We start from the raw sequence: 13,582 nt of genomic DNA on the forward strand, positions 1-13,582 counted from the left end.
TGGAAGCTGCTGGGGAAGAGCAGAGGGCAATTATAGGAATTCTGAAGTTTTTCTGGATGTGACTATCGATTATTCCAGAGACATTTGTTCAAAAGCGTATCCATTCCCCACTGAATATTCTTGACACCTTTGTCAGACATCAATTGATCATATATGTGTGAATCTATTTCTAAATTCTATTTTGTCTCATGTATATCTTTACAAAAATACTACACTGTTTTGAAAACTATAGCTTTGTAAATCTTGAAATGAGATAATGTAAGTCCTCTAACTTTTTTCTTCTTTTTCAAAATAGCTTCATTTATTCTAAATCATGTGGTTTTATTTCTTCATTAATTTTAGAATCAGCTTGTCAACTTTTAATTATTAAATTTCTTTATTGATTATAATTAGTGTTATTTGTCTTATTTCTATTTTAAACTTACCAAGATTGTTTTTTTGTGTGTGTGTGCTAGTATATGATCATGCTTTGTGAATGTTCCATGAACACCTGAGAAAAAGTATATTCTGTATGATCTGGATGTAGTGTTTATTCTTTCTTTCTCTCTCCCTTTCTTTCTTTCCTTCCTTCCTTCTTTCCTTCCCCCCCCCCTCCTTCAAGTCCCACCTTATTGATTAGCTCTTTTATAGCATTACCTATTTCTTTTTTGTTTACTTAATCTGGTTACTTCTATAAATGGTATGTTAAAAGTCTTCCACTAGAAAAAACTTCTATTTCTTCTTGTATCCCTGTAGTCTTTAGCTTATGTAGGCTTTTGCTGTGTTACTTTGTGCATAGAAATTTACAAATATCTTTATTTTTATATCTTCATTGTGAACAGGGCTTTTAACATTACAAAGTATCCTCCTTTATCTCATATAATTGCTTTTGGAATTCTACTTTGTCTGGTATCAGGATTTCAATCCCTGCTTTTATATCATTTTCATTTGGTAAACCTTTGTCCATCTCTTTAATTTTAGCCTTTTTGAAAGACTGTTTTAAGCATGTCTCTTGTATACAGCATTGTGTTGGGTTTTGCTTTAACAAGGCAATGTGAAAATCTATTTCTTTTAATAGATGAAGTAAGCCTATTCACATTTATTTGTATTACAGTTTGTAATATAATTAATACAAAATGTCCTCAACTTTCTTGTTTTATCTTATGATGTAATTACAGTGTGTAAATGTTATATTTACTCTGTTTCTTTCTCTATTGAGCGTTTCCTCTAAATGTTTTTGGTAATTAGGAAGGTTTGTATTTTTATGCTGGTGGTTGTGATTAGTTGCTCAGTTGTGTCTGATTCTTTACGATCCCGTGGACCGTAGCCCACCATGGGATTCTCCAGGCAAGAATACAAGCAAGATACAGGCAAGAATACAGGTGTGGGTAGCCATTCCCTTCTGCAGGGGATCTTCCTGGCCCAGGAATCAAATCCAAGCCTCCTTTATTGTCTAAGGCACCAGGGAAGACCATTCTGGTGGTTACCTTTGTATTTATCCCTTCTGTGGTATTCTTACTCAACCCTTTTATCTTTTTATTTACATATTTATTTATAAAATTGTATATATTTAAGATGTACAACATGATTTGCTATACATATACATAGTGAAATGATTACTGCAGTTAAACTAATTAACTTATCATCTCCTTACAGTTACCATTTTTTGTGTGTGATGAGTACACCTGAAATTTGCTCTCTTAGCATATTTCCATTGTTCAGTATAGTATTATTATGTATAGTCATCATGCTTGTATATTAGATCTCTAGACTTTATTTATTCTCCATAAATGTAACTTTGTCTCTTTGACCAATATCTCTCCCCTTTCCCCCATACCCTTGGTGACTACCATTCTCTCTTTGCTTCTGAGTTTGACTTTTTTTTTAGATTCCACATATAAGTGAGATCATACAGTGTTTGTCTTTCTGTCTAACTTATTTCACTTAGTGTAATGTCCTTCAGGTTCATCCCTGTTGTTGCAAATGGCAGGATTTACTTCTTTTTCATGACTGAAGAATATTTCATTGTTTATATACCAGATCTTTATCCATTCATCTGTTGATGGACACTTAGGTTGTTTCCATATCTTGGCTATTGCAAATAATGCTGCAGTGAATATTTGGGATAGTGATTTCCTTTCCTTCAGATATATTCCCAGAAGTGGGACTGATGGATCATATGGTAGTTCTAGTTTAATTATTTGAGGAACCTTTGTGCTGTTCTCCATAATGGCTATACCAGTTTATCTTTTTTCTTTTTTTAAAAATTTATTTTTAATTGGAGGATAATTGCTTTACAGTGTTGTGTTGTCTTCTGCTATACAACAATGTTAATCAGCTATTAGTATACATATATCCCCTCCCTTTTCCTTTTTTCTTTATTAATCTTTTACTATCTAATTTGTCTCTCATCTGTTCCCTATACAACAATGATCTTGTTCAGTTTTAGTTACATTTTAAAATTATTTTTTTGTCTTAGCTTTGCAGTTAAATATATGAAATGCCTACTGTCTGTCCTTTTGCCAGAATTTTCCCATTCATTGTTTTTGGTTGAAGCTCACTATTTAGTATATATATATAAAAAAAGTTGCTCAGTCATGTCCAACTCTTTGCAACCCTGTGGAATTCTCCAGGCCAGAATACTGGAGTGGATAGCCTTTCCCTTCTCCAGGGGATCTTCCCAACCCAGGGATCGAACTGGGGTTTCCTGCATTGCAGGTGGATCCTTTACCAACTGAGCTATCAGGGAAGCCCTATTGTTTAGTATAGTGGTATACAATAAAACTTCCTGTAGTGATGGGAATATTCTGTATCTGTGCTGTCTAATACTGTAACCAACCACATGTGGCTACTGAGCACTGGAAATGTGCCTAGTGTGACTGAAGAACTGACTTTTAAATTTTCTTCCACTTTAATTAGTCAAAATTTAAATAGCCACATATGGTTGGTGGCTACCATATTAGTGCAGCTCTAGCAAATTCCTTATGAAAGGCACACATATTCTGGCATATTTACAACTTTTCCTAAAACCCTTGATATTTGAAGGGTATCTTTGGCTGGATATAATTTCCTTTATTTGTATTTTCTTAAGTTTCTTGAAGCTGCTATATTGCCTTGCTTTGTATGTTGTTTTTGAGAAATTGATGCCAATCTAATTTTTTTTTTTTGCCTGGAGGTCCTGAGGAATTTTTTTCGTTGTCTTTAAATTCTAGTAGTTTTAATTAGGATATATCTCAGAGTTGATTGTTCCAAGTCAATTTCCCTTGGTACCCAGTGGGCCCTTTGATTGCTTTTGGATTTGTTTTATGATCCTGGATATGGTCTAGCTTGGTGAACATTTCATGTGTTCTTGAAGAAACAGTTAATCTCTCAATTTTGAGTGGAATGTTTTACGAAATCATTGGTTGATTGGTAGTGTTCAGTTTTCTATATCATTGTTGATTTTTTTTGTCTACTAGTTAGCTCCTTTAATCACTAAGAGAGGTGATAAAGGTTGGCAGCCATGTTTGTGCATTGTCCTATTTTTTTTCCAGATTTTTAAAATTTTGCTTCATGTATTTTGAAGCTATATTATTAGGGCAATCTTCCCCACACCTCTGTTCCCAGGGCTTCCCCTTCCTCTAGTTGGACAGTTAGGGCTTTCATCTCTACCCTGGCATTCACTTTCTACAGCTAGGTTTGCCCTTGGGGCCAAATTGTGAGAGGTTATAAAAAAGGCAATGGGGGATCCTTCTAACACTCTTCAGAACATTATTCCTCTGGCCAAAGAAGAGGATTCTTCTCCCTTGGAGTCTGAGGGGCCTGCTACTGTGAGGTTGCAGCTTTGGTACTGGGATTTACTTTGGAACAGGACTCCATGACAAAGAAAAGAGAGGCTTTCTCTGTCCCACAGGAGCCCCCCAACTCCTTTTCAATCTTCATGTCATGTTGGTATACCCACTGACCATGCACTTGATGCCTCTCTTCAAGCTCTGTGTTCTCTTAGCCATCCAGTTTATTATGGTGCCTTCAGCTAGTACTGAAATGCTATTGCTTCTAAATCCTTGGTCTGTCCTAGCCTTCTTTCAGAGCTCCAGCATCATATATTAATCTGCCAGCTGGACATCTCTATCAGTATGTGACATAAACACCACAGCTCAGGTCCAAGATCGATCTCAATCTGCCCCTCTGCCAGCCCATTGTGTTCCTTTTTTGCTAATCTCAGTACATTGCACTGGGGCTTCTCTAGTGGCTCAGCAGTAAAGAATCTGCCTGCAGTACTGGAGACCGCCTGCAGTGGAGAAGTGTGCATGCGTGCTAAGTCGCTTCAGTCGTGTTCGACTCTTTGCGACCCTATGGACCATAGACTCCCAGGCTCCTCTGTCCATGGGATTCTCCAGGCATGAATACTGGAGTGGGTTGTCATGTCCTCCTCCAGGGGATCTTCCTGACCCAGGGATTGAACCAGCATCTCTTATATCTCCTGCATTGGCAGGTGGGTTCTTTACCACCAGCGCCACCAGGGAAGCCCCTGCAATGCACCAAAGTGGGTTCAATCCCTGGCTTGGGAAGATCCCTGGAGAAGGAAATGGCAAACCCCTTCAGTATTACTGCCTGGGAAAGGACAGAGGAGCCTGGAAGGCTAGGGCTACAGTCCATGGGGTTGCAAGAGTCAGACACCACTTAGCAACTAAACCACCACCACCATATATGGCACCAGCCTCAACTCAGCTGCTCATGCTGTTATCCTAGGAGTAATATTCTCTCCCTTTCTCTTACTTGACAGTACTTCTGTGTAATTTATAAATGTAAATATATTATGGGAGGGTCAGAAAATATTCTGATCGTATAGTCAAGTATTTTGGAGATTGATGATCTTTAGAAAAAAGAAAAAAAAGTTGGCAATCCCTCCACTGCCTGACCCTGAATGTCTCTGTAGCCCTTTATCTCATCACTGTCCAAAGCACTATTTTCCTGTCATACTGTGCTATATGTAGTTCTCTTAACTCATCTTGCATGTTTCGTGTCTTCCTGCCTTTTTTTCATGTTACTGCCCCATATTTGTGAGGAAGATTATATACTTGTTTAAGGATTCAAAGCTCTGCCTCCCCAAGTGAAGTTCAGTCTGTTAACACAAGGTGTAATCTTACTCCATCCCTTGTAAAAGCCCATTGCACCTTGTGTCCATGTCCAGCATAGCTCCTGTAACATCTCATGGCAAGGGTGTGTTCATATACAAGCATACCTTTGAGATACTACAGGTTGGTTTCCAGACCACTGCAATAAAACAAATATCGCGATAAAGTGAGTCACGTGAATTTTTTGGTTTCCCAGTGCATATAAAAGTCACACTGACATTATACTGTAGTCTATTAAGTGTGCAATAACATGTCTAAAAAAACTATGTACATACCTTAATTAAAAAATACTCTGTTGCTAGAAAAGGCTAACCATCATCTGGACAGTGCAGGGTTCCCACAAACCTTCAATTTGTGAAAAAACATGGTATCTCTGCAGCACAATAAAGCAAAGTGCTGTAAAACAATGCATACCTATGCAAGTCTCTTTACTGGGTTGAGAGCAGACACTCTCTTTATTTCCTCAGCAATTAGGACAGGTCCAGACACAGAGTATTAACTCAGCAGTCAGTGGTCTTTTCTCCATGAATTGAAAAGTTAATACACTAGCAGGACTGTTCTGGGTTTTTCTCTCCCAAAGGATAGTATCAAGCAAGACAGAGTCAGGTTTCCAGTGCCAGCTAAAGATTGTCACTTGTTCTTTGCCTCTATAAGGATTAGGTCACTAGCCACTGTAGTCACTGACCTTTAGCATATCCTGAAAGGAGTTGAGGGCAGAGATCAGGAATGAGACAATCAGTGCTCTGGAAAAAACTAGTAGAGCAGGCCTTCAGATAGATATTTTCAGGAGAAAATGTTCTGAACCCAATTTCTTGTATCTTCTCATATCTAGAAAATCACTAAGATCATTAACAGAAACATCTGCCTCTTGTGACTAGGAACAGTCTTCTACCAAGATGTGTGCTTGATTGCATGTACCCCCTTCACCAAAATCACATATATATTGACCTCCCCTTTCCTTGTCAGAGCAGTTCCTAAGAGCTATCTGAAATGCTGTCTCCCAAGCTATAGTTCTCATTTTGCCCTAAATAAAACTTAACTCACAACTCTCACATTGTACATTTTTTTCAGTTGACACCAGTGAAGCTTTTTCTAGTCAACTTTCAAAACTGCTCTACTGGAAGAATTAGTTCCCACATATCTTTTCCAGGTGTTCTATCCTGATCATTGCAGATTGTTGTTACAGGTATCCGTGTCATTCGAAGATGTGGCTGTGGATTTTACCCGACAGGAGTGGCACAGACTGGATCTTGCCCAGAGGACCATGCACAGGGATGTGATGCTGGAGAACTACAGCAACCTGGTATCTGTGGGTGAGGATTATTGTCCACCTAACTCCTGGTAGCATGTTTTTCCTTTCTTGGTTGCTATAACCTGGGAAGCCTTTGTAGAGTTCAGTGATACTTTAGTTCTAGATTCAAGGGATCACAGATAATTTATCAGTTTGGAGCACCAGGAAGAGTGTGTGTGTTCTCACTTCCCCCAGTGAAAGGTTTCAGTGGGTACCCTTCCTTGTGCAGTTCATGAAGATGCACCTTTCTCCTCCATCAGAGGCCCTAAAGCTCAGGCAACCTGGCCCACGTCCTGTGCCATTTCCCATTAACAGGCCTCTGCGTGGCCAAACCAGAGATGATCTTCAAGTTGGAGCGAGGGGAAGAACTGTGGATGTTAGAGGAGGAATCCTCAGACCATGGTTACACAGGTGAGTGAGCAACATCTCAACATATGAAAAGTAGGAAAAATAAGACTTCAGGAATTCAAATCAAAGGTTATGTTTGGGTAGTATTTTTCAGGAATCTCTTTTCAGAGGCCCTTGCTCTTTGAAAATGACTGGAAGACAGAAGGTCTATATGCTTTAGATACCTAAATCCTACATCCCCATATCATGCTCACACTTAAGTGCTCTCTCTTATTTTATCTTGATTTTTTTTTCTTCTTCTTCTTCTTATTTTTTTTTTATTAGTTGGAGGCTAATTACTTCACAACATTTCAGTGGGTTTTGTCATACATTGATATAAATCAGCCATAGTTTATCTTGATTTTTGTAGTTATTTACCACTCTTGTATTTCCCTGCCTGCCTCAGCTTAGATATTTATTCTTAGCTAGTCTGTTTCTCTTTAGTATTCTCAATTGTCTTCCTTCCCTCCATCGCCTTGGATGCCTTCTGTTGTCAAGCACTCATTCATACATTCATTTAGTCATCTACCAAATCTTAAATGAGGGTCAACTGTATGCTGGTCACCTTCTAGGTGGGGGGGGGGTCCAATAGTGAGAAAAGTAATATCTCTGTTCTCTTGGAGCTTGCAGTCTAATGAGGGAAAGAGACCAGAAACAAATGAATACATGCTGTTTGGTGGAGAAAAGAAAATCAATTCAAGATTAGAAGAGTAAACAGTGATGGTTTGTGCTTTTGGAGAATGTGGTCAGGGAAGACTCTTTGGGGAAGTTAACATTAGTACACCAACATCAGTGAAGTGAGACAGAGCCATGTAGATTTTAGTAGTATTCTGAGCAGAGAGAACAGATAGTGCCAATCTAGTCTGAAGGATATATAATAGGAATAGCAAAGATGCTGGTGTGGATCAAGGTTGGGTGTGGATCAAGAGTGTTAGGAAGTGATATCTGAGAGTTCAGTTCAGTTCAGTCGCTCAGTCATGTCCGACTCTTTGCGACCCCATGAACCGCAGCACTCCAGGCCTCCCTGTCCATCACCAGCTCCCGGAGTCCACCCAAACCCATGTCCACTGAGTCGGTGATGCTATCCAACCATCTCATCCTCTGTCGTCCCCTTCTCCTCCTGCCCTCAAACTTTCCCAGCATCAGGGTCTTTTCAAATGAGTCAGCTCTTTGCATCAGGCAGCCAAAGTATTGAAGTTTCAGCTTCAAAATCAGTCCTACCAATGAACACCCAGGACTGATCTCCTTTAGGATGGACTGGTTGGATCTCCTTGTAGTCCAAGGGACGCTCAAGAGTCTTCTCCAACACCACAGTTCAAAAGCATCAATTCTTCGACGCTCAGCTTTCTTTGTACACCAACTCGCACATCCATACATGACCACTGGAGAAACCATAGTCTTGACTAGATGGACCTCTGTTGACAAAGTAATGTCTCTGCTTTTTAATATGCTGTCTAGGTTGGTCATAACTTTCCTTCCAAGGAGTAAGCGTCTTTTAATTTCATGGCTGCAATCACCATCTGCAGTGATTTTGGAGCCCAGAAAAATAAAGTCAGCCACTGTTTCCATTGTTTCCCCATCTATTTGCCATGAAGTGATGGGACCGGATGCCAAGATATTAGTTTTCTGAATGTTGAGCTTTAAGCCAACTTTTTTACTCTCCTCTTTCACTTTCATCAAGAGGCTCTTTAGTTCTTCTTCACTTGCTGCCATAAGGGTGGTGTCATCTGCATATCTGAAGTCATTGATATTCCTCCTGGCAATCTTGATTCCAGCTTGTGCTTCCTCCAGCCCAGTGTTTCTCATGATGTGCTCTGCATATAAGTTAAATAAGCAGGGTGATAATATACAGCCTTGACGTACTCCTTTTCTGATTTGGAACCAGTCTGTTGTTCCATGTCCAGTTCTAACTGTTCCTTCCTGACCTGCATACAGGTTTCTCAAGAGGCAGGTCAGGTGGTCTGGTATTCCCGTTTCTTTCAGAATTTTCCACAGATCTGAGAGTTAGCTGGGGACTAAATTATGTAGAGTTTTTATAGGCTTTGTTAAGCTTTTTTACTGTGACAAGGGAAAGCCTATGTTGGGTTTTGAGTGAGAGTGATATGATCTATTTTTTTAAAATTTTTTTTTTTTTTGATCTGATTTATTTTTAAAGGCTCTTTTTCACTGCCAGGTGCCAACAGTTCTGTTTGGAGTAATTCCCTCAGGCATGATAATGACCTTCAGCATCAGAAGATTCAAACTTTGGATCAAACTGTTGAATATCAGAAAGCCTTCTACAAGAGAACAAGCTTTGTTGGACACAAAAGAACACACACGGGAGAGAGAAACTTTGAATGTAATGAATGTGGGAAAACTTACTGCAGGAAATCAAACCTTATTGAACATCTGAGAATACACACAGGGGAGAGACCCTATAAATGTGGTGAATGTGCAAAAACTTTTAGTGCAAGATCATACCTCATTGCTCATCAGAAAACTCACACAGGAGAGAAGCCCTTTGAATGTAATGAATGTGGAAAGTCTTTTGGCAGGAAGTCACAACTCATTCTACATCAGAGAACACACACAGGAGAGAGACCCTATGAATGTACTGATTGTGGGAAAACCTTTTCTGAGAAGGCAACCCTCATGATTCATCAGAGAACTCACACAGGGGAGAAACCTTATGAATGTGGTGAATGTGGGAAAACATTTCGTGTTAAGATATCCCTTACTCAACATGAGCGAACTCACACAGGGGAGAAACCCTATGAATGTGGTGCTTGTGGGAAAAACTTTGGTGCAAAAAAATCCCTAAACCAACATCAAAGAATTCATACAGGTGAGAAGCCCTATAAATGTGGTGAATGTGGGAAATTTTTCAGATTGAAGATGACTCTTAATAATCACCAGAGAACTCATACGGGTGAAAAACCCTACCAGTGTAATGAATGTGGGAAATCTTTCAGTGTGCACTCATCTCTTGGAATACATCAGCGAATTCACACAGGAGAGAAACCTTATGAATGTAACAAATGTGGTAATGCCTTCTATGTCAAAGCACGCCTCATTGAACATCAGAGAATGCATTCAGGAGAAAAACCCTATGAATGTAGTGAATGTGGAAAAATCTTCAGTATGAAGAAATCCCTTTGTCAACACCAGAGAACTCACACAGGAGAGAAACTTTGTGAATGAAGAAATGCCTTTTCTGTGAAAGTATGCCTCATTAACACAGGAGAGACCCTTCGAATGTCAAGAATGTGGGAAAGCTTTCTGCCAGAAGGCACACCTCACAGAACATCAGAGAACTCACTTAGGCCAGCCCTTGCCTTGTACTGTGGAGAAAGCTTCTCTAAGAAGACTCCCCTCATCATTTGGTCAAGCCCTTTGGGCCATCTGATTACTGGGGCACACAGAGTATACCTGTAACAATATGGCTCCTGCCTTGGTGTGAAAATTGTCCTGATCCCCTTAGGGAGTGGCTCATTGTTGTTTTCATTTCATTTGGATTTCCCTAATTGGTGGTAAGGTTGAGAATCAGCTTACCTGTTGACTGGTCATTGTTATATTTCTTCCGTGCAATGACTGTTCATATCCTTTGCTCATTGTTTTCTAATAGGCTGTATTTTACTTCTTGGTTTAAATGTTGTTTTCCTTGTTCTTTAAAAAATATATGAGAACATAAAAATCCCTTTTCAGTCATTTGTGTTTCAGATATCTCCTCTCAGTCTGTGACTGGTTCTTTAATTTTGTTAACTCTTTTCTTCTGCCTAAGGTTTTATGTTTTCATGTTATCATGTTATCAGTTTCAAGGTGATAATATTCTCCTGTACTTTCCTTTAAAATGAAGGTTTCATTTTCAACATTGAAAATTTTAATCTACCCTAAGTTTTTTCTGTATAATATGAAGTCTTCAATATATAATGCTATATTTTAAAAACTTTACATCAGTAGTTTGTTTATGCAGCTTGCTTTTCTTCAAGAAATGTTACCTTTCCAAGATCTATCCATGTTGGTAAATATAGCTCTGGTTTATTTATCTCTTCATTCCCCTAGTGAAAGGCATTTGTATCATTTCTGTGTTTAGTATTTAAATCTAGAAGTGGCAATGATGGGTCATAGGGTGTAGGCAGTATGCCAGTTATTAATCCATTGTGCCCCAGTTCCAAACCTGCCCTTCTATACCGGGGCTTTGTGATGCTGGGGCCATGACTCTATAGAACACATTCCTGTCTTGCCAGTTGCTACTCTCTGTTGGGTCTTGCCAATAAGAGATATGAAATATAAATGTTGAGCCTATGGACGGAAGAAGGGACTTGCTCTTTTTTTTTTTTCAATTCCAGTTGGCTCCCTGTTTATCTGAGTATCAGCCCAGCATTGCTTCTTCACTTGGGCAGCAGCAGATCCTCATGGTAGTAGCAGTTTAATCCAGTTTGCACTTTCCCAGCACTAACAGCTCTATGGTATTGCGCCCCCTCAGAGACACTTGCAACATCTGGCTAGTGCCACCTCCTTAGAACTATGAATCTCAGTCACATGAGACCCCACTTACAACCTTCTGTTTTTAGTAATTCCAACTTCTTCCCTTTTTACCATAGTCCCACTGCTTTCTGCAGTTGCTGAGTCCATGAGAATTTTAATGTTCTTTTTGTTTTTAAGTTAGTTGGTTAGTAACTTCATAACTAGTTAAAAATTTTTTATAATAAATTGTCTCTATTAAAATAACTGGTATGGTTTCTGTCTCCTAGCTGGGTTCTGATTGATATAGAAGTTTTTCAACTTGACTAAATATTAAAGTTTTTAAAAATTGCACTATTTTACACTCTCATGAGCAGTTTGAGAAAAAGTTTACATTTTCCCACATATTCACTAGGACTTATCTGTTATTTTTTTGATAAATTGTTGCCCATCTGAAAGGTGTAAAATGGCCTTAAGCCCTTCCATCCTTGAATGTGTTTGTCTTTTTATTTAACTCATTTAAAATCTATTAAATTTTAAGTAGTATTTTATGGTTTTCTCTAAGAAATTGTCTTTGAAAGTTAATCTTTTAATAGAAAATTTGCTCATATATATGTATATACATATATTTTAAAATATAATGATGTATTATGGGGTGTATATATATATATATATATATGTAATATATGTTTCTATCTATATGTTAAGTGTGTGTGTGTATACACGTGTGTATGTCTCCCCAGAAAACACTTTTGTTTTATATATTCATTTTGTTTTACCTACATATTTACCACTTTGGTTGCTCTTTAATTTTTCTCATTTCCTTCATGATCATTTTCTTCTTTGCCTGAAAAATATCCTTTAGAGTTTTCTTTAGTGGAGGTCTGTCAATGACAAATCTCTCAACCTTGTGAATGTTTCCCCTTGTACTTTTTTGATAAGCAGAAACAAATCCTTTACTTTTGGTAGCACTGTACCATAATAAATATTGATGCTAAATTACATAATTTTTTTGCTTTTTCCCCTGAGTGTTCCATAATGATTACGACAACCCAGGGTATTTGAATTAATTGTTAGATGCCCCCCAATACAGCATACACTTGAATATACATATTACACTTTTCTCACTTTGTATATAGCATGCCCTCACCCTTGTTTACTAAGCATTATGTTTATCAAGATGCCGTCTCTTCACTTCTTCCAATCTTCAGCTCATCCATTAAAAAATTAAATCTGATGTTTTAAAATGACTATTATTATGGAAAATGTCAAACATGAAAAAAAGTAATCTATGGTGACAGAAAGCAGATCAGTGGTTGCCTCTGGGGTAGGAATTAACTCCTAAGAGGTAGGAGGGAACTTCCCTTGGCGTGATGGAACTATTCTGTATCTTGACTGTGTGTTAATGAGAATACACAAGAGTCATCAAATGATTAAATTTAAGATTTGTGCATTGTGTTGTATGTAAATTATTTTTCAATTAAAACTTTAAAGCACAATAAAAAGTTTCCCATTTCCATATCAGGAGTCAGATGTAGGCTGCCTGGGAGAAAAACCAAGAATCTTGACTACTAGATCAGATGAAAGACACTGGCAATGGGAGACTTCAGTCTTTCAAGGCTTTAGAAATGGTTTTGCTCCATGAAAAATGACCTTTACTAAGGCTCTATGGTGGGTTGTGCTGGCCCTCCATTAGCTACCATCACTTATGTGATAACCCTACTGGCCAACACTACTGTATGTATGTGGCTCCCGATAGCCTAAGCACAGTCTCTCCTCATACTCCATTAGCTACCATGATGGGAGTTTTTACCCCCATGACATGTCTGCACAGTGTCTACTAACACCTCATTAGTTTATAGCAGTTCTTATTACTGCCACTAGTCAAGAGCACAATGTCTGCTAACCTACCATTAGCTCACAATAGCTTGTCTTCTTCCACTTTTTGTTCCAGCAGAGTCTGCTCACTCCCATGTCTCGCCACCTCTTTTAGCTGCCATTACAATTTTTGCTGACCCCCATTTGCTCACAGCACACCATCTTTTCACTCCTTTTGCTTACAGCTTAGTGACTGATGATCTACTATCACATCTTTTTGCCCTCCTTTAGACTCAGCATGGTGGCTACTAACCTCCCTTCCATTGGCTCCCAGCAGTGTATCTTATCACCTTCCTTTAGACCTATTGCAGTGGCTGTTGACTCCATGTTGGCTTTCACTGTTTTGTCTGTTTATTCCCTATCAGCCACTGTACAGTATATTTAACTCAATGAGTTCTAATTGACATGTCTACTCATCCTACATTAGATCTCCTCACTATATCTGCTGATTTTTTTTATTAGCCATCAGTACAGTGTCTTTGGGGCT

At 38.6% G+C, this 13,582-nt stretch overlaps 1 protein-coding gene across 2 annotated transcripts in view; it reads left to right on the forward strand.

Annotated features, from left to right (window-relative positions):
• Positions 1-12,708, forward strand: part of ZNF157 (zinc finger protein 157) — a 29,339-nt gene extending 16,631 nt beyond the window's left edge. Inside the window, exons 3-5 of one of the 2 annotated variants that reach the window (XM_043459945.1) lie at positions 6,283-6,409; positions 6,703-6,798; positions 8,930-12,708. In XM_043459945.1, the coding sequence (XP_043315880.1) occupies positions 6,283-6,409; positions 6,703-6,798; positions 8,930-9,954 (1,248 nt within the window). In that variant the 3' untranslated portion in view covers positions 9,955-12,708. The remainder of the gene's footprint in view (positions 1-6,282; positions 6,410-6,702; positions 6,799-8,929) is intronic. The other variant, XM_043459946.1, reaches the window with a different exon arrangement.
• Positions 12,709-13,582: the final 874 nt, after the last annotated feature.

This window comes from Cervus canadensis, chromosome X (genome assembly GCF_019320065.1).
Source record: "Cervus canadensis isolate Bull #8, Minnesota chromosome X, ASM1932006v1, whole genome shotgun sequence".
Lineage (NCBI taxonomy): Eukaryota > Metazoa > Chordata > Mammalia > Artiodactyla > Cervidae > Cervus > Cervus canadensis.